The sequence below is a fragment of the Capsella rubella genome, unplaced genomic scaffold, assembly GCF_000375325.1.
Source record: "Capsella rubella cultivar Monte Gargano unplaced genomic scaffold, Caprub1_0 scaffold_3, whole genome shotgun sequence".
Classification (NCBI taxonomy): domain Eukaryota; kingdom Viridiplantae; phylum Streptophyta; class Magnoliopsida; order Brassicales; family Brassicaceae; genus Capsella; species Capsella rubella.
Window position 1 is genome coordinate 14,673,777 of NW_006238921.1, and position 20,540 is coordinate 14,694,316.

At 36.8% G+C, this 20,540-nt stretch overlaps 5 protein-coding genes across 6 annotated transcripts; 1 reads left to right on the forward strand and 4 right to left on the reverse strand.

The window, feature by feature from the left end:
* Positions 1 to 515: 515 nt before the first annotated feature.
* On the reverse strand, positions 516 to 3,653 carry LOC17891746. Its single transcript, XM_023787019.1, has 8 exons — positions 3,413 to 3,653; positions 3,255 to 3,332; positions 3,003 to 3,149; positions 2,782 to 2,916; positions 2,529 to 2,615; positions 2,301 to 2,412; positions 2,165 to 2,222; positions 516 to 2,088 (listed from the first exon to the last, which is right to left on the reverse strand). Exons 1-8 carry the CDS (start codon positions 3,519 to 3,521, stop codon positions 967 to 969), a joined length of 1,848 nt encoding a protein of 615 aa, XP_023642787.1. The 5' UTR covers positions 3,522 to 3,653; the 3' UTR covers positions 516 to 966.
* A 200-nt stretch (positions 3,654 to 3,853) lies between these two features.
* Positions 3,854 to 4,876, forward strand: LOC17893520 (photosystem I reaction center subunit IV B, chloroplastic). The gene is made up of 3 exons (XM_006298682.2): positions 3,854 to 4,198; positions 4,527 to 4,592; positions 4,665 to 4,876. The coding sequence occupies exons 1-3, from the start codon at positions 3,923 to 3,925 to the stop codon at positions 4,767 to 4,769; spliced, it is 447 nt and encodes a 148-aa protein (XP_006298744.1). The 5' UTR covers positions 3,854 to 3,922; the 3' UTR covers positions 4,770 to 4,876.
* Positions 4,877 to 4,994: 118 nt separating this feature from the next.
* LOC17893330 (monothiol glutaredoxin-S12, chloroplastic) lies at positions 4,995 to 6,792 on the reverse strand. The gene is made up of 5 exons (XM_006298550.2): positions 6,451 to 6,792; positions 6,228 to 6,301; positions 5,503 to 5,577; positions 5,330 to 5,356; positions 4,995 to 5,223 (listed from the first exon to the last, which is right to left on the reverse strand). The coding sequence occupies exons 1-5, from the start codon at positions 6,723 to 6,725 to the stop codon at positions 5,147 to 5,149; spliced, it is 528 nt and encodes a 175-aa protein (XP_006298612.2). The 5' UTR covers positions 6,726 to 6,792; the 3' UTR covers positions 4,995 to 5,146.
* A 177-nt stretch (positions 6,793 to 6,969) lies between these two features.
* Positions 6,970 to 9,834, reverse strand: LOC17892178 (zinc finger CCCH domain-containing protein 21). Its single transcript, XM_006297877.2, has 8 exons — positions 9,377 to 9,834; positions 9,105 to 9,189; positions 8,829 to 8,969; positions 8,642 to 8,733; positions 7,866 to 8,057; positions 7,644 to 7,774; positions 7,448 to 7,550; positions 6,970 to 7,365 (listed from the first exon to the last, which is right to left on the reverse strand). The coding sequence occupies exons 1-8, from the start codon at positions 9,545 to 9,547 to the stop codon at positions 7,168 to 7,170; spliced, it is 1,113 nt and encodes a 370-aa protein (XP_006297939.1). The 5' UTR covers positions 9,548 to 9,834; the 3' UTR covers positions 6,970 to 7,167.
* Positions 9,835 to 10,454: 620 nt separating this feature from the next.
* Positions 10,455 to 19,816, reverse strand: LOC17890557 (myosin-13). Of its 2 annotated transcripts, none has more exons than XM_023785826.1 (39): positions 19,689 to 19,816; positions 19,023 to 19,148; positions 18,756 to 18,899; positions 18,532 to 18,677; positions 18,270 to 18,426; positions 18,095 to 18,153; positions 17,829 to 17,988; positions 17,423 to 17,572; positions 17,219 to 17,346; positions 16,949 to 17,095; positions 16,735 to 16,836; positions 16,547 to 16,604; positions 16,326 to 16,427; positions 16,191 to 16,228; positions 15,983 to 16,109; positions 15,714 to 15,884; positions 15,500 to 15,631; positions 15,309 to 15,418; positions 15,173 to 15,233; positions 14,876 to 15,053; positions 14,577 to 14,770; positions 14,315 to 14,434; positions 13,952 to 14,050; positions 13,612 to 13,824; positions 13,365 to 13,504; positions 13,153 to 13,264; positions 13,025 to 13,069; positions 12,856 to 12,942; positions 12,594 to 12,761; positions 12,365 to 12,508; positions 12,120 to 12,281; positions 11,929 to 12,039; positions 11,778 to 11,848; positions 11,595 to 11,694; positions 11,442 to 11,498; positions 11,288 to 11,344; positions 11,120 to 11,200; positions 10,960 to 11,024; positions 10,455 to 10,870 (listed from the first exon to the last, which is right to left on the reverse strand). In XM_023785826.1, the coding sequence occupies exons 1-39, from the start codon at positions 19,689 to 19,691 to the stop codon at positions 10,753 to 10,755; spliced, it is 4,443 nt and encodes a 1,480-aa protein (XP_023641594.1). In that variant the 5' UTR covers positions 19,692 to 19,816; the 3' UTR covers positions 10,455 to 10,752. The 2 variants fall into 2 exon arrangements, with proteins under 2 accessions (XP_023641594.1, XP_006296827.1); XM_006296765.2 differs by having other exon boundaries at positions 12,594 to 12,764; positions 19,689 to 19,815.
* Positions 19,817 to 20,540: the final 724 nt, after the last annotated feature.

Genomic DNA, 20,540 nt, shown 5'->3' on the forward strand with positions numbered 1-20,540 from the left:
ACTATTCCCAACCGGTTCGTAGAACTTCGGTTCGATTTGCATTAACTGCGAGCTAACTTTTCGACCCAATTTGACGTGCACCCTTGGTCAAAACTAACCGTTAGATTTTGGTTTATAGGTGTTTGTATTTATGGAAATTAAGAGTATTAAACTATAAGAAATAAATATAAAAATGAACTGTTTGGGTCAGGAAGCTGTCAGCAAAGAGATGACTGTGGCAGGTTCACACCAAGTTTGATACTGTTCTTCTCTTAGTTTAACTATTAAAGATTGTTGTGACAAAAACTATAAACATTAGTGCTAAGTTGTCTTAGATCAGTTTCTGCATAAGCAAGAAATATATATATTTTGAAACTCAAGAATTTCATTTGCAGAGGCTTCAGAAGTTTTAGTTTAAGAATCTGCAAAGCTTCTTGTGAAAATATCCATGCATTGTGATCATCATCTTAATAGAAACAAAACTTAAACAAGACTAAAAGAATTAGCTAAGTAATTTTGTCTAATAAGGCTACTAATCCCACCTTAATCTCGTTTAAGAAAATGAGTTCCAACTACTTTGGTAGTTGAGAAGGGTCAAAGAGAGATTCATCAACAACAACAAAAAAAAACAGAGGTCATAAACAAAAAGAAGAAAAATCGTCAAGAATGGTGACCAATTACTAATGTCCCCATGAATAACTTTCATTTAAACGATCTTTTAACATCTCAACCATATATCCTCAGTCTATGTCGAATCATATCCTTCATCTATATCTCCTTCAATCAATTCATCAGTAATGTAGTTTGGACAAGAACTAGATATCATCAATTCCTATGTCTTTTGACTTAAATGTGTTCATTAAAACGAATGCAGAACAAGGACATGACACAATAATCTTCAAAAGTCAGAGAGATGCTGACCTATGGCAACCAAACTCGGTTCGAATAGTTCGTCTCGGTTGTTGCTGCTTTAAGCTCGTAGCCATTCTATGAATCAATCCAAGCTTGAGGTGATTGAAACTGAAAGGGTATCAAATCATGAGACTTAAAACGAGCACTCTGTGTAGGACTTGACGCTTCCAACAAATGTGAATTGCTGACGCTGGAATATGGGAAGGATACTATTTCATATCCAGGGACTTTAAAAGGGCAATGATCCACTGGAGAGTTTGAAAAATTATGATAGTATGTGTAGTCTCTGGCTAAAGAGTCTGAGCTATCTGTTCGGTGAGATGTCTGGAGAATCTGATTTGCAGCAACTGCATCTTCGTCATCAATAATATGCCTCTCGAGTTCATGCTCAAAATGGCTAGTTATCTTTGTTGGTGGTAAGAAGAAACTGCCTGAAGTGTAATGAGAGAGCAGAGGTAAAGGGTCCAGCTCCCTTGCAACCAAATCATGGGATGGTGAATATTCAGAGCTCCATGGATTATCAGTCAGTAATGAGGATGCATTTGGATACGTGATAAGTCTTGTGTGATAACTAAGTGGATAATCATCTGTCTTTCTGGTGCTTGCGGTTTCCGTATTCCACTCGAGAAGTAATGCAGATGAAGGGTCTCTATGTTCATGTGATAAGTCCTCTGAGCTGTATCCACTATCTTCCCTATGATAATTCAGTGAAACAGGATTGCAGTTTCTGAAATGGAGCCTAGATATGGGAGAACGCTCCAAATTTTCTTCAACAGGAAATAACTGGCACGCCTTCTGTTTCAACAGTGGAGGTCTATAGACTGATTCCTTAGGATATAGGATGGGAAAGCTAATCTCTTCAGGTCGATAAACTGATTCCTTAGGATATAAGATGGGAAAGCTAATCTCTTCAGGTCGATAAACTGATTCCTTAGGATATAAGATGGGAAAGCTAATCTCTTTGGGATCTCTTGGCCTGATACTGCTCTGAACATGACCTGTTGAAAACTGCAGCCTCGGGATAATGTCTTTTTCCAGCCATCCCTGCCAAGAGATCAATCTGTCCCTTTCCATTTGCAGACTGTAGTCAACTTCTGTATAGCTTTGATGAGACCTCTTGAGAAACTTTGAGCCAGGAGAATCAACAAACGTTCTTCTATTGACTCTATCCGTCCTCTCTGTGGAAAACCTAGAGGGCTGTGAGGAACAAAAAGTGCTGAGGATTGATCGAGATAAGCAATTGACAAGTACTCAGAGATTCTATCAGGCTTACATGTGTCTCCTCCGTATCAGGGAATAGCCGAGTTAAGAGAACAGAAACTAAATCGTGCCTGAATTTTTTTTTTCTTGTGAGAGTGCGTTATAGAAACAAGTATTGATATTTAGATAAGTTAACAACTATTGTGTACCCGTTTCCGTTTGAGGTAACCTCAGGGATTTCAGAAAACAATGTATCTTTGACCCACTGATGCAGTTTCTTTCTCTTCATAAAGAATATGTCTCCTTTCTCATCACTGATTCCTGGGAATTCAAAACTACAAAATCATGTTTCTTAATTATTGACCAGTATGTTTTGCTTCTTTGAATTGTAAGACCAGTCTAAGAGCTAGGAAAGAGCTAGGGAATCCAAAGTCTACCTCCACTTGCAGATCTCAGGTTGTTGCCACTTGGAACTGAGTCCTTATCTCTACTGAATGATGAAGAAGATTTCCCCGGATATTTTTCTATAAACAGCAAAAAAAAAACAGAAGAACTTAAACGGATCACACTACTTCCCAAATATACATGTGTAAACAAAATTGACACATATATCATAATAAGATACAAGAGGGCATATCATGTAGCACAAACATACACAAAGAAATCGAAGTAACAGTTCCCGGTAACAACCTCTAACCATTTGAGTCAAATTGACAGGTACCATAGCAGAGCCACATGAACCACGTCTAGCACTATGAATGGGTGTGGAGAAGCTATAACTCTTGGATCTATCATTAGCTTCACGGTCTGTTTCTGCTGCATATTCTGACATTTAAAACAGAAGAAATTCAAAATCCAAGCCGACATTATCCATCAATCACAAGAGAAATATGATAAACCTCAAATGTTACCTCCAGGTTTGACTCTGGATTCGAAAGTTTTCGGATTTTGCTCGACTTTATTTGATGATTTATTAGAGTCAGAAGAATCAGAGGAGTGACCAAAACCAGACTTTAACTTCTTAAAGAAAGCAAACTCAGAGGTCTTGGCATCAATAGCTGCAATGCAAATGACCAAAAACACTTAGGGATTTACAATCAAATTCAACAATCTAAAATCTGAAATTATTCGGAGTGAAACCATGGGTAGACGCGAACACTCACATCGTCCGACCTGAGCTTCGTTTAAGGAGCTCTGATGATCGACATCGTCGAAACTCACCCTTCTCCTGCGTTTCAAATCTAAAACCAAAAGGATTGAACAATTCGAACACACACACCACAGAAAACACTCACGAAAACGAATCGAGGTTTTATAAGACCTGAATCTGCTCGAGAGATCGACGGATCAGTAAACTTTAACCCATTTTTTCGTGGATCGGTCTTCTTCAGGGTTTCGTCAGCTTTCGTTCGGTGATTCCTTCTTCTCATCACTGATTAACCTAAAAACCGTCGCGGAATCTTGGATCACACGCTGCTAATTCGCGAAGGCGATGAAGGAGGAAGGAGAGATTTCATATCACGCGTCCATGGCGATTCAGAAGAATTTGAAATCGGAGAAAAAGAAGACAAATGAAATTTTGGCGGCAAAAGCAACCCTAATTTACAGAAGATTTGCTCGAATTATTATTAATTTATTTTTTATACACGTCATCACATTATCCAGACGATATTGATATGTGATCACACGTGTCATATCACAAGTGGTGAAAACGATTCGTTTTAACCCCAAAACAATCTCAAGCTTTTGTCCTCATTTCTCTCTGTTTTTTTTTTTTTTTGATTTCGAGCTTTAACGGATCAACACATCGAATTAACAAATCACAACACAGATGGCGATGACGTCAGCGGCTACCGGATTTATTATGACGGCCAATGTCACGGTGGCTTTAGGCGGCGGAGGTTCTTCTAAGAGCGCCACCGTCGTTTCTTTCTTGCCAATGAGAAGCTTCGGTTCGAGGCTAGTAGTCAGAGCGGCGGATGATGCGTCTCCGGCAACCCCCTCGTCGGCGGATTCTTCCACCACCACCGCCCCTGCTGCTGCTACGAAGGAAGCTCCGGCCGCCAAACCTAAACCTCCTCCGATTGGCCCCAAGAGAGGATCCAAGGTCACATCTTCTTCACCTATTCATACATAATCTATGCATGTTTCTACTTCGTGTTTATTCTGAGACAAGTTTTGGACTATGAATGTATCTACGAAGAAGTTTCTGGTCAAATTATAATAATTTTACAGTTATGGGGTCAATGTCAATGTTAAACTATTAGTAGAATCTTCTCAAGTAAACTTACAAGTCCCAGTGTTAAACTTATATGATAATTCAAGTTTACTTGAGACGATGTAAGCTAAATATTATGGTATCATCAACAAGTTCTGGATCTATGTAGAGCATCTTAAGAGTTTTGGTGTTAATGTGAAATTTTGGGGATTTGCAGGTGAAGATTCTAAGGAAAGAATCCTACTGGTACAAGAACGTTGGATCAGTTGTGGCAGTTGATCAGGTAATGCATCTATTTTAGAAGTTTACTATCTTACGGTTCGAATTCATCTTATACTCCGCCTTATATTGACAGGACCCGAAGACCCGATATCCGGTTGTGGTTCGATTCTCGAAGGTGAACTACGCAAATATATCGACCAACAACTACGCATTGGACGAGATCGAAGAAGTCAAATGAGAGACTTGGTTTATCTCCAAGTCGCTTCATCTGTTTGTAATCTTGAATCAAACCGTATGTACCAAAAAGTTTACCAACAATTCATCTTTTATCTTTTACACTCTCAAGATCGATTTCCCATATGCATTTAGCGACATGAAATTGGTTGCAAACTCCACAACTCCGGTTTAGTAACAACACCGGGCCTGACTGTTTGTTTATGTGCTTGGATTTGAATTACATGGATAGAAACAAAATAGATTCTTATTGAAAATCTCTATATAGACAAATAAATTCAAACACCAAATCATTACGTATTCAATCATTTATTCAGAGGTTCTGATCAAACAAAAAGGAAACATGAAGAAATCTCCAAACAGTTCAATCTCTAAATCTCTCTAGCTCTGACCTGTTTTCCCATTGGCTTCAGCTAAAATTGCCTCCAGCTCTCCTTTATTGTACAGCTGCAAAGTATCTGTTCAACAATAGTGATATGCAGATCAAGTTATCAGAAAAAACAACAAGACATTGAGTACATTATCTTGGTGGCCAATTCACACAAAATCATTCTGAGAGTGTACCTGAGCAGCCACCAATGTGCTTGCCTCCTGGTCATGGAAAAAAACATCATATCAAAATTAAATTCGTTATAGTGATGGTCTCGTAAATGCAGTTTAGTGTTTGCTAACATTCTGTTTCCAGGAAGAGAATAAAGAAAAATATCGGAGTGTAGTAGCTGATGCAGATAACTAACCGATGAAAACATTGGGAACAGTGTATTGTCCAGTAAGTTTCTCCAACACATTCTGCAGCTGTGACCCCTCTGAACCTGGAAATGTCAAAAACCACCAAAACATTTGTACCAATACCATGAGACAGAGATGGTTTACCCAAAAACACAAAACAAGACAACAAAGAACAAATGTATTTCGGAAAGTCACCAAATCTTGACACGAGATAAGATTACGAAAAAAGTAGCAATTCGATAACAGTTGTAAGAAATAGAAGCATACAGTCTAAGATCAAAGGGAGGGAAGAGTCTTCAATGTGTAAGGTTTAAAGCCATTACAAATACCCTAACCGTTAATTGTTCATCAACAAGCCTTTCTTTTGCCCAAGTAAAACTACAGTCAAAGTAATATTACCACACTAGATACAAGACACAGAAAATCCAAAATGTAAAGGTATCTCGAGCCTTTAGAAACCCCCTAACCATCAATCCTTCATCACTATCTAATCCACAACCATTAGCAACCAATTCAATTAAATAATCAAAATCAACTGTACGAAGAACAAGAACCATATATACTTGGAAACAAGTATGATACTTCATCTAGTCTAAATGCTAAAAGTGTAAAACAATATGTTACTTTTAACACGCTTTACCTTCACCGCCGATCTAAACAATATCACAAATAAGCAAAAATAATCAGACCCATATAAGGAAGTAAAAATACAATTCAGTGATGTAAACATTACCAAGTTCATCCAATTCAACAACCAGTGGCTCAACTTGAAGACTCTTGAACAACGACTTCACTTCAGACGAGTATCTTCACCACAAGAAAAAACCCATTTCAAAATTAAGCAAAAGTATCAATATTGATATCAGGAAATCAAACTAGGTAATCTATAAACAAAACCAATTCCTCTAATTGAACAAAAAAAAAGCATTGTGATTTACAAAGAAGAGTGAACATACGAGCACCAGGATTTGGAGTAAACAACGACAGGGTTCTCTGCCACAGTCGTTTTAACAGTCTCCTCCAATGGGGAAGACGATGACGACATGGCCCTAACAGAAGAACAACGTTGTGGTGGCCACGACGCGACTCCGATAACAGCCGGCTTCAAACATCTCCTGAAAGGTACTATGCCGAAGTTTTTAATTCCCCTTAACATGGAGAAAGAGAGTGCTGGATTTGAATTCAGAGACGTCCATGTCATGTTTGCGAGGTTGACTGATGCAGCTACCATGGCGATTTCTTCCTCCGGATGGTTCCTTTCTTTTGGTTTTGGTTTTGGTTTTGGTTTTGCCCTCAAATTATATGACCACTCTCTTTATATCATACACATCACATTGCCGATATTTTTTCTTTTTCTTTTTTTTTTAGATATCACCAATAATACAATAAAACTCAATATTAAGAAAGTATCTATCTGTTTCTAAAATTCATGCTATAGTGTTTATTCCTCTTAAGTTTTAGGACTTTTTCACAGATATATAAAGATAACAACATTGATAAATGATATGACAAAAAGTGACTACTAGTCTTTGATGAGACATTTAAGACAGTAACAAAGATTATTCAACACCCCAAATAGGATTTGTGTCTGCAAAATCCAATCTATTGAAAGTACACAAAACAAAACATGTGCTTTCTCTCCTTCACCTCTTTCTCTTGAACCATTTTCCATCTCAAGATGACCCTTCATTGTTTGGCTCACGAATCTGGATAGACGTTTTCGACAAGCTTGCTTCCAACTCGTCCAGCTCATCCATGTCTAGATCGTCATCATCATCATCGTCTTCATCTTCTTCATCTACTTCTTTCGAACTTTGTTCAGCATCACCACTACTCTTGCTTGTCCCTGCTTCTGTTTCCTTGTTCTTTGCCTAAAAAGCAAAATATAAAGATTCCATTAATATGACTTGGTTGGTTTAAATAATAAGTGAGAGAGAGAGAGAGAGATCTCACCTTTTGTTCAGTCTCTTCCTGCTCTCTTTCCCTCTCGTATTCTTCACAAGCCTCAGCATCATCCACAAACAAGCTTGCGTTGGACAAAAACAGCTCCCGACCACTGAGATTCAAAACCCACACAATGAATCAGCTCATGAAGACAAAACAGAGTCACATTGGAGATGGATATGCAACAGAATGATGAATGGATTACCTCATACGGTCGTTCTTAGCTCTCTCTGCTTGAGAAGCAGCCAAACCAGCATCTCTCTCAGCTATTTTCTTCCTCTTCCATTCCATAAATAGCGCAGGAGTCATTTGTGTTGCGGTTTGCAGTTTTGCACGCTGAAACATAGAACAAAAAATGTGGGTCTTGCAAATTACGTTCATGGTCCTACAGCTATGAGCAGATTGGGAAAACAGAAGAGAATTAAACCTCGTTTTCGATTTCGTCCTCAACTGCCAACTTCTTTGATGACTCCTCTTCCAAGAGGGCTTTCATTTGAGATTTAAGGACATATCCAGGAGGAAGAGCGTGTCTGTAATGACACTCTTTGCCACCATTGGGGCATGACCAGAACCACCCATACTGTTTCTTTTCCACAGCATCCAGAAAATACTTGCAAACCTGTTATATATCAGTAAACAAAAAAAATAATTAAAAGTCAATGAACTCAGCGAGACAAGTAATGTGTTTAAGATAACTTTGTGCAAATGATTTATTGAGATTACACGCAAGGATTTCACTTCATTTTACATAGAATTAGGTAACTACATAGCTAAGAAACAATTATATCGAAATTATGATTAGCACTACCATCAGCACAAGCATGGGTTCCTGCAGGCATGGTCCAAACGAGCAGAAAACAACAAGGGAACAACGGAGGCAAAATGACATCTAAGACCCAAATGGCTCCCAAGATGAACCGTGCTATTAGCTAAAGGAAGCACATCATAAAGTGAATCCATATCAGCTAAAACTTAATCATAGCAAAACAAGCAAATGCAACCGAAACTAATGTATCACTTCACATAATACAGGTTAAAGGCTGTATATTTGAACACAAATTAGTTCAGACTTTTACAGAGTGCATTAACAACAGGAAAGTTAGTATTAAGCATGTGTTATGATACAGGAAGCCCTCAAGCAACATGTTCGGATAAGCATACAGTTAAAACTCTGAGATACACAAAATAAGAGAAACTACTTACAATATCTGTTGGCTTATTCTGATTATATTCATTTTTCTTTGATTCCACAACCTTTTCAAGGGTCTCTTGATCCCACTCATCCATATCTCCATCTAAAGCAATATAAATAAAAGCAAAATAAGAACATCATCCAAAGGACCGAAGGGATGGACATATAAGCCACTTTGTGCCACACTAAAGGTTTTACCTTCATCACGCTTATCGCTGTAAATATCAATCTTCTCACCCTTCCTTTGAATGTTCAAATCATGAGAAAATTTGCACTTGAAACCCTTTTGACACTGCCCAGCCTTGAAAAACTCACACAGTATAGACTTTGGATCCACACCTACCAAGATACATCCCCAAAAACAACCACCATAATCAATACATACTATCTAAACCAAGGTGAACGAACTAGAAACAATATCAACAACAAGACAGAAGTTTTCAGTTAAGACATTCCATGAAAACACATACATACCTACAGGAACTTTCGGCTGACTAATAGCTACCTTGAACAACTCATTCAATTCCTGCTCTCTCGCTTTCTCTTCCTCTTTCTTTTTCTGTCCTCAAAAGCATTAACAAAACATGTCTTGGTAAGAATCTAACCGACTAAACAGTGTAACTTTTCAAAAAATAGATTTATCTTTCTCACTCATCAGGAATATTCAAAACATCTCTACTTCACTATCGAACTAACTTCAATCCATCAAGAAAACTCAAAACCCATATGAGGAATCAAGTGGTTACCTTAGCTGCGGCCTTAGATGCATCGGGTTTAGGCTGGACAGATTGCTTGAGACTCTGAACATACTTCTGAACATTCTTGCTCTTGTTCTTATTTTTCAACCCAAAAGTTTTGTCTTCCACTTGTTTCTGCTTCTTAGCCAAATCGGCCTTTGGTTGTTGCTTTGGAGGCATCTTCAAAACGCGTTAAATCAATCCCAAGAAGACAAAAAAAAACACAAACTTTTTTATTGTACACGGATCGATGGAAGGTTCACTATAGCTAATGTATCAAAATTAGGGTTTCTAAGGTTCTGAGTGAAGACGACAACCCAAATTTAATCGGAAAAAAAAAAACAAAAAAATCCCCAGAATTTGTATGAAACCAAAACGGCGGAGACTCGGAAAAAATTACACAGAAGCAGAGAGAGAGGAGAGACCCTAAATGAGTAATTACCGATCGAGATAGGAGGAGAAAAGAAAAGAGATGACACTACAAAGGTACAACATTTGCCTGATTTTAGCCATTTGTCTACTCCTCAAAACACACTAGCTTTTACCACTTTTGGGCTCACCTAAACATCAGTGGGCCTAATTCAAACGGCCCATTTGTAGTAACTTTTAAGGCCCAGCCCTTAGGAGTAAGCTTGTGAATGTGATACCTGATCAATGAATGTCAGTCAATTTCTTTTCATTTGTTTTTTAACCAAAGTTCTTATTAAAATATTTGTTTTCTTGTTGGTAATTTAAACAAGTGAAAAAAGTTTATAAACGAAAATTTGAGAATCTAGCTTTTTCGAATAGTGTGCTAAACAATCTGTCTTCAAATTACAAAATGATACAAAGAAAAATCGGGAAAAAATACATGAATTTGCTGAAAATTGTAGTAGATTAGAGAAGGCACGCCACAAATTTCTTTTCAATTTTTTGAAAAAAAAATAATGAACTGAATTGTAAATTATTTATTTAAGAAATGTTTTTAGTGTTAAAAAATTGTTTTTTCCATTAAACTTGTTTCCTTTTGTACTGATGCATTTCGGTATTTCACCGCAAAAAATAAATAAATAAAACCAATTGACGACAAAAAAAAAAAAAAAAAAAAAAAACCAAAAAGAAATAAAATTATATTTAAATTAGGAAAAAAGAAAAAGGCTGCACTACACTAACAAGAAGAAACCATTAGCCAAGCTTGTCTCTTTTTCTGTTTAATCCCAGCAGAATAACATATATATACTCTTATAGTCTTATGAAATCTCTGGGATGATTAGAGAGTTACATCGATAAATTAATCAAGGAATCGGCGATTCTAAAAAATTCTTCGCAGCAATTTTCTCATAGATTCTTCCCTCATGTTTTTGGATGGTGTTCTTGAAGGGTGCAGTTTTGGTTCCTCTGGGTTACTATTGCAAGAAAACGAAAGCTGGATTTTCCAGAAGTTCCTCAGCAGGTTTCACTTGGGCAAAGTCCTTATCTTGCATTGAACTGGATAAGTCATCGATCGAGAAGGAAATGATGTTGCTGCGCATGGTCAAGAAACAGTTCTGTTAGTTTATAGAAAGAAAAAGGACATGACTTTAAAGCATAGAAGCAAAAGATAGATACTTTACCTAGAATCCTCTTTTAACAAGAAGTCGCTGCTATCTGTCATAACTCCTGTCATGCTTGCAATTACCTGTTCATCAATGAGCGAGCATTAAACTACTAGATCAGAGGATCTTAAAGAGCATATATGTCAAGGGAAGTGAACTATTTCCTCAGAAAGCTTACATCTTGGGAAACACTCTTTGTGTTGTAGATTTCATCCTTGTACAGAGTACATAGTTTGAAATGCTGCTGTATTTGAAGGTTCTGAGTGAAGGAAAAATGATGTGGGCGTTATTACAATGTCGAATATCATCAGCTGACGGAAAAGAGTTGGTCGATAGAGAGACTTACTGGACACAGATCATTTGCAATTTCATCGTATGAGATGTGGTATTTCTTATGGATGAGCTGTTGCAGACGCAAATTCAAGGGGGATATCAAATTCAAATGATTCCAGTGATCTGCTTAGGCGACGTTTCTTAAATTGAAAATAATTTAAACCTACCAAAAATCCAACAGCTTGTCTGGTATGTTTGAGTTCCTCCCAGGATGAGCCAGCATACTATCAGAGACGGGTATCATAGGCGAGAGATTGTGTTATGTATAAACCAAATGACAGATAATAAAAGAAGATAAAGGAAACTATACTTGAGAATACCTCTTCTGTTGTCTCGGAGCACCATTTCTCTAACTTTTCTAAACCAGATTTTAGATATTCGCCGTTGATAAATGAACAGTTATCTGGTCGTGTGACAAGGCTGCAGATCGGAAAAACAAAGTTGATTAAAGTCTGTTTTTCATAGACATGCATATTCCGTACTAGACAATAACAATTTCTCACCTGTTACACAGTTGGACATTGATGAGTGAGAAAGCCTGAGAGTATATCTTTTGGATAAGAACCGCAGGAACCTGTAACAATAATAATAAGCTATATGAATTTCTTGAATTCAGGCAAATAAGAGCAGTGAGTGGAAACGAGTTTCACATACAAAGCTCTCTTTTAGTGTGCTTAGTAGTGCATCTAGGCCGTCAATAATTTCTTGCCAGTATTTAGCAGTGGTTGTAGATATTAGCGCATTCCCCTTAAATGTTTTTGGTGCCTAGAAAGATTCTCACATGTCAGGTACAACACACATACGAAGGAAAGATGAAAGTAGAGAAGCATTGTGGATAATAGCACCTGGATGCAGAGAGTAACGAAAGTGTTCAACTCCTTTTTCAGGTTATCCCAAATGATTCCAATAATCTTTTCAACATATGCTTCAAGTTGCTGCTTGAAATGCAAAGCTGGATCCTTGGCATCAACTGGTCGAATAGCTTCAGCCGCTGGAGAACGGAAACCCTGGTAAATAGAAGTTCAGGAATGTTTAGATTTTGGAGCACAAGATTACCAAAAAAATAAAAACAGAGGAAGAGTATGTTTACCTTGGTCATCCATCGGACTAAGGAAGGTGACTTTCGAAGTGGAGTGGCCCCCGTTCCACCAGATTTCAGACTTTGTTGGAGCATGAATAATAAGGTTGATGTATTGGATAACCAATATGCCAAATTAGCATCGTTATCTTCATCCTGATAATAAGAATCACTGATCATTCAACTCTGATAAAAACTAGATTTTTACTGACGTAAACAAGACATCATCCTGTTTTAGTACCTTTATAGCCGAACCAATCATTTGAACAAGACGATCAAACACATTGGTTTTTTCTGCTTCAAATGATTTCCAGTGAAGAAGACATTTGTAGATGGTAAATGCCGCTACAGACTTCCCCTGGCTGAATCCAACATTTTTTGTGACACAGTTGATAAGGGCATCGACATCCTCCTTTTCCAAGAAAATTATCTCTCATCAACCAAAGAGGGGATATATTAAAGATGAGATACACATAAAAGAGTAATCGAATTAAACAACATACATGTTGAGGATCAATATGGGTCAAGACCCTTGACTTAATGTCAGATCCTGATTCTTGTATCTTTAGCGGTGTTGTAAACTCCACTCCCTGCAAAGACATTTTAAAGATATAGGAAAAAATGGAGCAGAACTTCAGATAAAACTAGACAGAAAAGAAAGAAATAATTTACATTGAGTTGACTTTCTTCGCTAGTATGAAGGCCATTTTTTAAGTTCTGCACAAAGAAGAGCAATATTGTAATTAGGATGATTGAGAGAGTCAGATATAGAGATCCAAAAATTTCTCTGGCATGTCTACCTTTACTGGAGTAGAAAGGAAACGTCCTGATGCTGTCTTAACAGGAGTGGTTAAGACAGATTCCTTCAAAAAGCTATTCTCAAATTTCACCTCCTTTAATTTCTTTTCAAGACTGCAAATGAAGGAAAAGAGCATATGTTGAATGTCAGTTGGTAATGAAAACCTTAATATCTCTGTGGAAATTTCATAGCCAAAAGACCAATAGTGCATACTTCTGCATGGCGGTTTTCAAATCATCAATTTTGTTTTCAGCATCTAAAGCCTTCTTCAGCCTCTCCTCACTAATTTTCTTTGTCTCCTCAAATTTTTTCTCTGTTTCATCGATCTTCAGCTCCAGCGAACTTACCAGGGACTGCATACGAAAGAGAAATGAAATTCCAAATACTTCTTTGTTTTCCACAGCTTTGAAATCCTTACTAAGAATCAAAAGACAACAATATATTAGAGCAAATTCCCTACCTTGAGTTTTTCATTTTCACTTGTGAGTTTCTCCATTAGCTCGGTATCGACAATAGGAACCTCCTTTACCACATGAACAATTTCTGCACTCTTTTTTGCAGCTTCCACTTCCTGTAAAAGCGACACTTTGGTTTCCTTGAACTGGAGTTGTATTTCTTCCAACGCTAATTGCAGTTTTGCGTTTTCTTGATTTTTACTTTCTTCCACGTCCACCTACAACGTAAAATCCACAAAACCGGTCAAGAATGTGTTGAATCAGAATCCAGAGAAAGGTTTCTAGAAAAGAAACTTTTGAGGATGGGTGAAAACCCGGAAAAGATTAAGAGCTGTGCTATCTGACCCTCATGCGTTTCTCTAGCTGCAGTCTCCATGTTAGTTCTTCCACTTGCTTCTCAAGCTTACTCTTTGCAGCTTGAAGGGCTCCAGTTTCCTTTGCAGCCTGCAGGAAATATGAAGGCATCATTTTTGCATTTTTTTTCATTTTAGGAAAAAGCAAACATGTTCCGTCTCTGTGTTCAAGACAATCAAACGGAAAGGGCATTTCCAGCTGCTAGTTTCATCATGTAAACTCATCTAATCCCATTGTTCAAGCTTATCAAAAGACGACATTTGATCTCAGGTGGTACAGTTTCCATGTGAAATGCTTAGAATGTAACGTAAAAAAAAATAGACACAGCCAGAAGCGAAAGGTAGGAAGGCACACCATCTTAAGCTTTCGCAGTTCCTTACGGGCTAGCCTCGCTCTCCATAAACTTTGCGTCGTAATTGCTGATTTCTTCAGCTTCTTGTAGTGCAACTCGAACAGATGTCGACGGAAATGGCTCTGGTATATGCAATGAAATTTTTTTTTAAATTAGAGTCCAGAAAAATTTTGACGAATGAGAAAGTCTGCAAAGCTCAAAGATGAAAAGTAAAAAGAGACATATTTTCTTTCATCAATTTTCCACTAAAAAACGATTCTCCACCTGAATCACAGTTGTAGCCTTTGTCTTCCGTCGTAGAACGTCACGAGCAGCCATACCGCGCAAACCTGACTGAACGGTAACAACAGCTTCTATGTAACACTTCTTCCTATCCAGGTGAATCCGCATAGCTCTCTGGATTTTCAAAGCAGCAGCTTCTTTGCGCAAGTCCTCAAAACTATGTCGGGCAACTTGACCTGTAAATGATGGACAACAAAGCAGATAATAAATTAAACAGTCACATTTATTTGCTAACTGTCTGAATGGTTAAGTAAAGTTATATTCTTTATAATTTTTGATACCTCTGTACACAGCCTGTATATATATTGCAGCGTTGCAAAGCATAATAAAGCTTTTGCGGGTCAGGTAGGAGCGGAATTTCCACTGGATAACGGAGGCTGCTCTTCCTAATACCTCAGCCCTCCGATAATCTAACTCAGCCATCTGCCCAGCCTTGAGGAAAACCTTCGTCTTTCCAATCTGTGAAAACAAAAATATATTAAGCTCCACATAAAGTCAGTATATATTAAACAAGGATTCATCAAATTCCAAGCTCCTTCCCAGAAAAGTATTCAACATGATGTGCATAATATAAGTACCTGGTATTCTTTGAGTCCAACTGTCTCCAGAAGTTTCTTGCACCCTGATTTCTCATCAGAACTGGAGCAACCCAAAAGTTAGAAATTTTATCAATATCTGGGTAAGCTTACAACTTATGAAATGAGAGAGCCAAACCTCTTATCCAAAGTAGCAGAAGCTAGGATCCCAAATCTGTCCAGGAATTCATTAAAATGTTTTCGTGTAGGAAATCCAGCACGGCAAACCCTGATTGTCTCCATCACACCCTAAAATTATGCATATATAGAATTTTAGAATAATAACAAGCAAATATGTATAGAAAAACCAGAAATGTAAGTAAGTCTCACCCCACAACGTAGCTGTTGCAGACTATTTTGGTTCTCAAAGATAGAAGGCTTCAGGAGATTATTGGGCTTCACACATCGAATATAGTGAGGCTCAGTAGTATTAAGACCTTCAATCAATGATGCCAATTGTTGCTACATAACGTAAGACAGTGAATTTTAGTAATGACATGAACCGAACTATATTTTACATAAAAACTATCTCATTTCACTGCACCTTAAATTGTGAAGCTATAGAAGAGAACTTTGATTGTTTGTTAGCATCTTCCATTAGAGGAGGAAATAGACCTGCAATAAAAGTGCACCTAGAAGCACTTAGCAGAGCCTGATGCTCAGCAACAACACAATTTTTGTTCTTTTCCAGAAACTCCTCGGTCTTATAGGTGACCTGAAAAGATAACTCAATATTATTGGGATAAACAACTAGTATTTCAGGACATAGATGCATTTCACAAATTCAGAACGCTGAAACAGGTTTGTACTCACATCACCAGCATAGTGGCAAATTGTGAAGTCAGTTCGAGATAATTTTGGCTTGCTAAAGTACTTGTTATCTTTCAATACTTCGTACAGCTTTTGAGAAAAGGAATTATGTGTTGATGTTTGGAGCTTGCTGCAAGAGACAGGTATATAACTTCAATCAAAGGAGAGACAATATATGAGCAATAATAGCAATTGAAGCTCTTACGCTTACCAAGCCTCGTCCAGAAGAGCAATAATACTGCCATGTTTCTGAAACGTAAGAAGACAATAATGAGCATACGAGTTTGAGTTAAAATGGAAACTATTTACTAAGAGCTCGCAGGTAAAACGTAGTGAAACCATTTACCTTCTCAATAAGTTCCAAAATATATCGATTATCAGGGAAATCAATGTGTTTCCACTCAATTTCTTCTTTCTTGTACTCGTCTTGTTCCATTTTCAAGACATGCTGCCCAGGAAAAGTATCATAGATAAGAAAGGAGCAAAGCTGAATAAATAAATTTTGACGACAAAAAAAAAGCTGAATAAATAAATAAACTATCAGAAGAGAGCAGAGATCAGATAAACCTTAGTGAAATGTTGCTGAAGTTTCTCATTTGTCAAATTGATGCAAAATTGCTCGAAACTGAAAATAAAAACATGCATTAGTAAGTCATGTCATGTATTCTGATGTTTCATGTGAGCCTTTGGTCCATAGTATTTTCTCTAAACCAGTTTCCTTGCATTAATCAAACATAAGGAATAAGCTTAAGCACCTGTTTTTCTTGAAACTCTCAAATCCATATATATCCAGCACTCCAATCATGTTTTTTGAGTCAGGATCTTGACCAATTGAATTATTGATCTTGTTTACGATCCTACAAAAGCAATAAGGAAGTTATCAAACAGTAATGAAAGTATCTTTCGGAAGCAAGAAAGAGAATCATCCAGCTGCATGAAAAATCATGTGCTCGTAAATACTGTACATACCAATCAAACAATCTTGCATATACAAATTTTGCCAAGGCATCTCTGCTGAGTGCCGCATCATTTGGATTCAGACATCTGGAAATTGTTTCTTCAGGTGTCACCATTTCACGTTTACAAAGAGAATCTTCCAGTGCCTGTTCATCACACCTGCCGAAATAATTTCAAGGAGTCAGGAATGATTTATTTTTCACATCATCAGATAATTGATTAACTATGTATCAGAAAGGGTAATTTTCACATTGAAAGTCATCAACTTAAGTAGTTACACACATGAAAAGCTCAGCCGCAATCTTCAGGTGTGTCTTGTCTTTTGGAACTGACGAGTCTGGTTCTTCTCCTACTGCAAATTCTATATTACCTAGATGAAGAATAGCAGCCACAACTCGAAATATTGCTTCCTGAGAACAAATTGACATTAGATACACTCATATTCCGCTATCACCATATTTACTAGGAGACGGGGAAAAAAACTACCTGTTCCTCTGAACTAATCCCAATAATGCTCATTGCTTCTCGGGTTTTAGTATACTCCTTTGAATCATCCACCCCCTCTAACTTAATACATTGAGATCGATTTAGATAACGGAATTCTGTTGGTTCCTTTAATTTTAGTTTTCTTTTGTCCTGTCAGATAATAAAAGGAAAATGAGAAGCATCAGGATAACAGTTTCAAAGATTGGGCTTAGAGTACAGTTTCAAACTTTCAGTGAACAAGGGCTACAAGAGAGTAAAGATAAATGGAAAGTTTTTACTATCTATCAAAATAGTTTGTCGTAAATTATGTATCCCGGATGATGGATATATCAAATATCAAAGCCTCCAGATAGATGAATATTTAACAACTCTGGCATGTTTGAAAAGAAAGAAAAGCCATATGTACCTCTGGTGGTGCAGCACAAAGCATGTAAAAACAGTGATAGTTTCTCTCGGGATCTGATACTTGACAAACCCGTGATTTCTCTAGCAAATAAGTCCTGATAGCAGCTCCTGATATTCTTCCCCTTTGATCAAACTGAATCTCCACGAATTTACCAAATCGACTGGAACATAATAATGATTGTACATATGAAAAGTGATGAAAAAATAGATTTCAGTATAAAAAATAGTGACGCAAAAGTGTGAGTTTGCGTGCATGTGTGTTATCACCTTGAGTTGTTGTTCTTTACGGTTTTTGCATTTCCAAATGCTTCTAGAACAGGATTGGACTGCACACAAATACATCATAAAACATTCATGACAAAAAATGATATCTTACTAAATTCTAGAAATCCTGTCTTTGACAATCCACAAGTTCTAAAATAAAAAATTTGCCATTAGTTACCTCCAAAACTTGATCTTCGACAGTCCTTCTGTCAGAAACAGCTCGACCTCCCATTTTCGCTAGATATTTCATAAGCAATTTAGCAGTCTCAGTCTTCCCTGCTCCACTTTCACCACTTACCAAGATTGATTGACTAATTCCCTCATTCATCATTTGTCTATACCCAATAGAAACAATAACAAAATTGTCAAAGAGGAAACAGCCAGCTATGAATGTTACAAGAGAAAGAAAAAAAGAAAGTTCAAAGTAGAATGGCAAGCACCTGTAAGCTGCATCTGCAACTGCAAACGGATGGGGACTCAAATCTCCCAAGGTGGCTCCTTTGTATTGTGCCATCATATGGTCATTGTACAGATCTGGTAGTTGTTTAAATGGGTTTACCGCAATCAAAATACTTCCTGTGTATGTCTAGTAAGCAAAACGAAAATAGGTTTTAGGCCAATTTTACTGAACAGGAAGCAAAACGGCAAACAGAAGGAAGCTCACATAAATTTCGTCTATATAATATCTTGATTTCAAATTTTGTAGGACTCCTGGTTCATGTAAATATGCTAGCGTTGTCATATCGTCAACTCCAGAAGGCGGAACTTCCATATCTTTTGGATGTGTGTTTGAAACTTTGACAACAACCTGAGAAAAATCCAACAGAAGTATGAGAACCAATCTGATTAAATTGTCAGGACAAACATATAACAGGTTCCATCCATAAACATAAGCATAGTGAAAGTGTATCTTAAGTCGGCTATATCATACCGTCTTCCCCGATGTACATTGGACCTTTATATCTTCTCCATTAACCTCGACAACTTCACCATCTATCCATGCCTCCTCCGGATCTTGCACCCAAAGAATGGAGCCAACTCTAACTGTAGAACAAGCCTGAAGAACAACCAACAAATCGAATACATATCATTTAGGAATACAATTCAAAAACTTCAAACTATGTGACAAACCATATAACAATAATACAAGATTGAGAAGACAAAATAACAACTCGTAATCGTTACAAAAACGTACACTTTACGAAAAGGGGAGGACAGAAACAGCATTCAATAGTCTAGTGGAGAGTCTTATTGTCCAAGAACACAAGACCCCACTAACATTTGGGTTTCATAATAAAATGAATTTAATAATAACCAACCATGAAAGCAACAAATGACAAAACCTTAAACATTCATCTCTGTGATAAAACAACAGAGCATAATTAAATGAAGCCCAGAAGAAGCAACGTCACACAAAATTGGAAGAATATAACAAAACAAGATCATTCAATTTGCACTGCACCAACAAATGTAATACATTTGTCGTTTGAAACCAAGAAATATAATAAAAATCAAAACTTTGAGTAAAACGAAACGAAAGAAACGCTCAAAGTGAAATAAAAACGCAGAAAGTGAGAAACCCAGAAATTGGAAGTACCATATTTCACCGGAGATGAAAGAATCAAATCAGAAACCCAAATAGATTCTTTCTCCAGCAGCAAAGAATCATTCACTTGCTTGAGCTCGAGACGAGAGAGTTCTGTATGACTCAAAGAGGAGTGTGAATGCAGAGAAGAGATTCTCCACAGAAGAGATTTGTATCTTATAGAGAGAGTGTGGGATATGTGTGAAAGCTTTAAAATTTTATAAAACCTTTTGGAGAAATAAATAAATTTTAATTTCTTCTCTTTTATCTATTTTCTTCTCTTTTCTTTTAATTTTCTTCTCTCTTTCCACTTCTTGTGAATAAATTAGTCTTCAAGAGTAAATATTAGTTAAAGCTTAATTAACAGTAAATTCCGAAAAATACCCATTTTGCTTTTAGTCTCTTTTGTTATTTTCTACAACTAAAATAAGAGAAATCCAAAATTTAATTTAACAATGTGGAAAATATAAATTTCTTTATTGTTTTTTGTTTCTCTCTATTGCTTCTTTTACTTAAAGTTGCTAACTTTCCCCTTTTACACTCTAACTTATCAAAGTTTATTGTCTATAAACCACTATGTGTAACGTCATATTCACATAGTTGTAATATCATATTTAAGAAGTAGACAAATTAGATATTTCTATATGCTTAATTAGAGTGAAATTTTATATCTATCATAAATATTTGTAGTCAAAAATCTCATTGGACCAGTTAAATGATAACATGTAACTTAACTTTGAGGAAATGTTATATAATATGTTATTTTATAATTACTTACTTAGATAGTTTACTTTTTAATAATTTATCTAATATATTTATAATTTAAAGCAAAAAATGTTATTTAAAAAAATTAGTTAATAATAG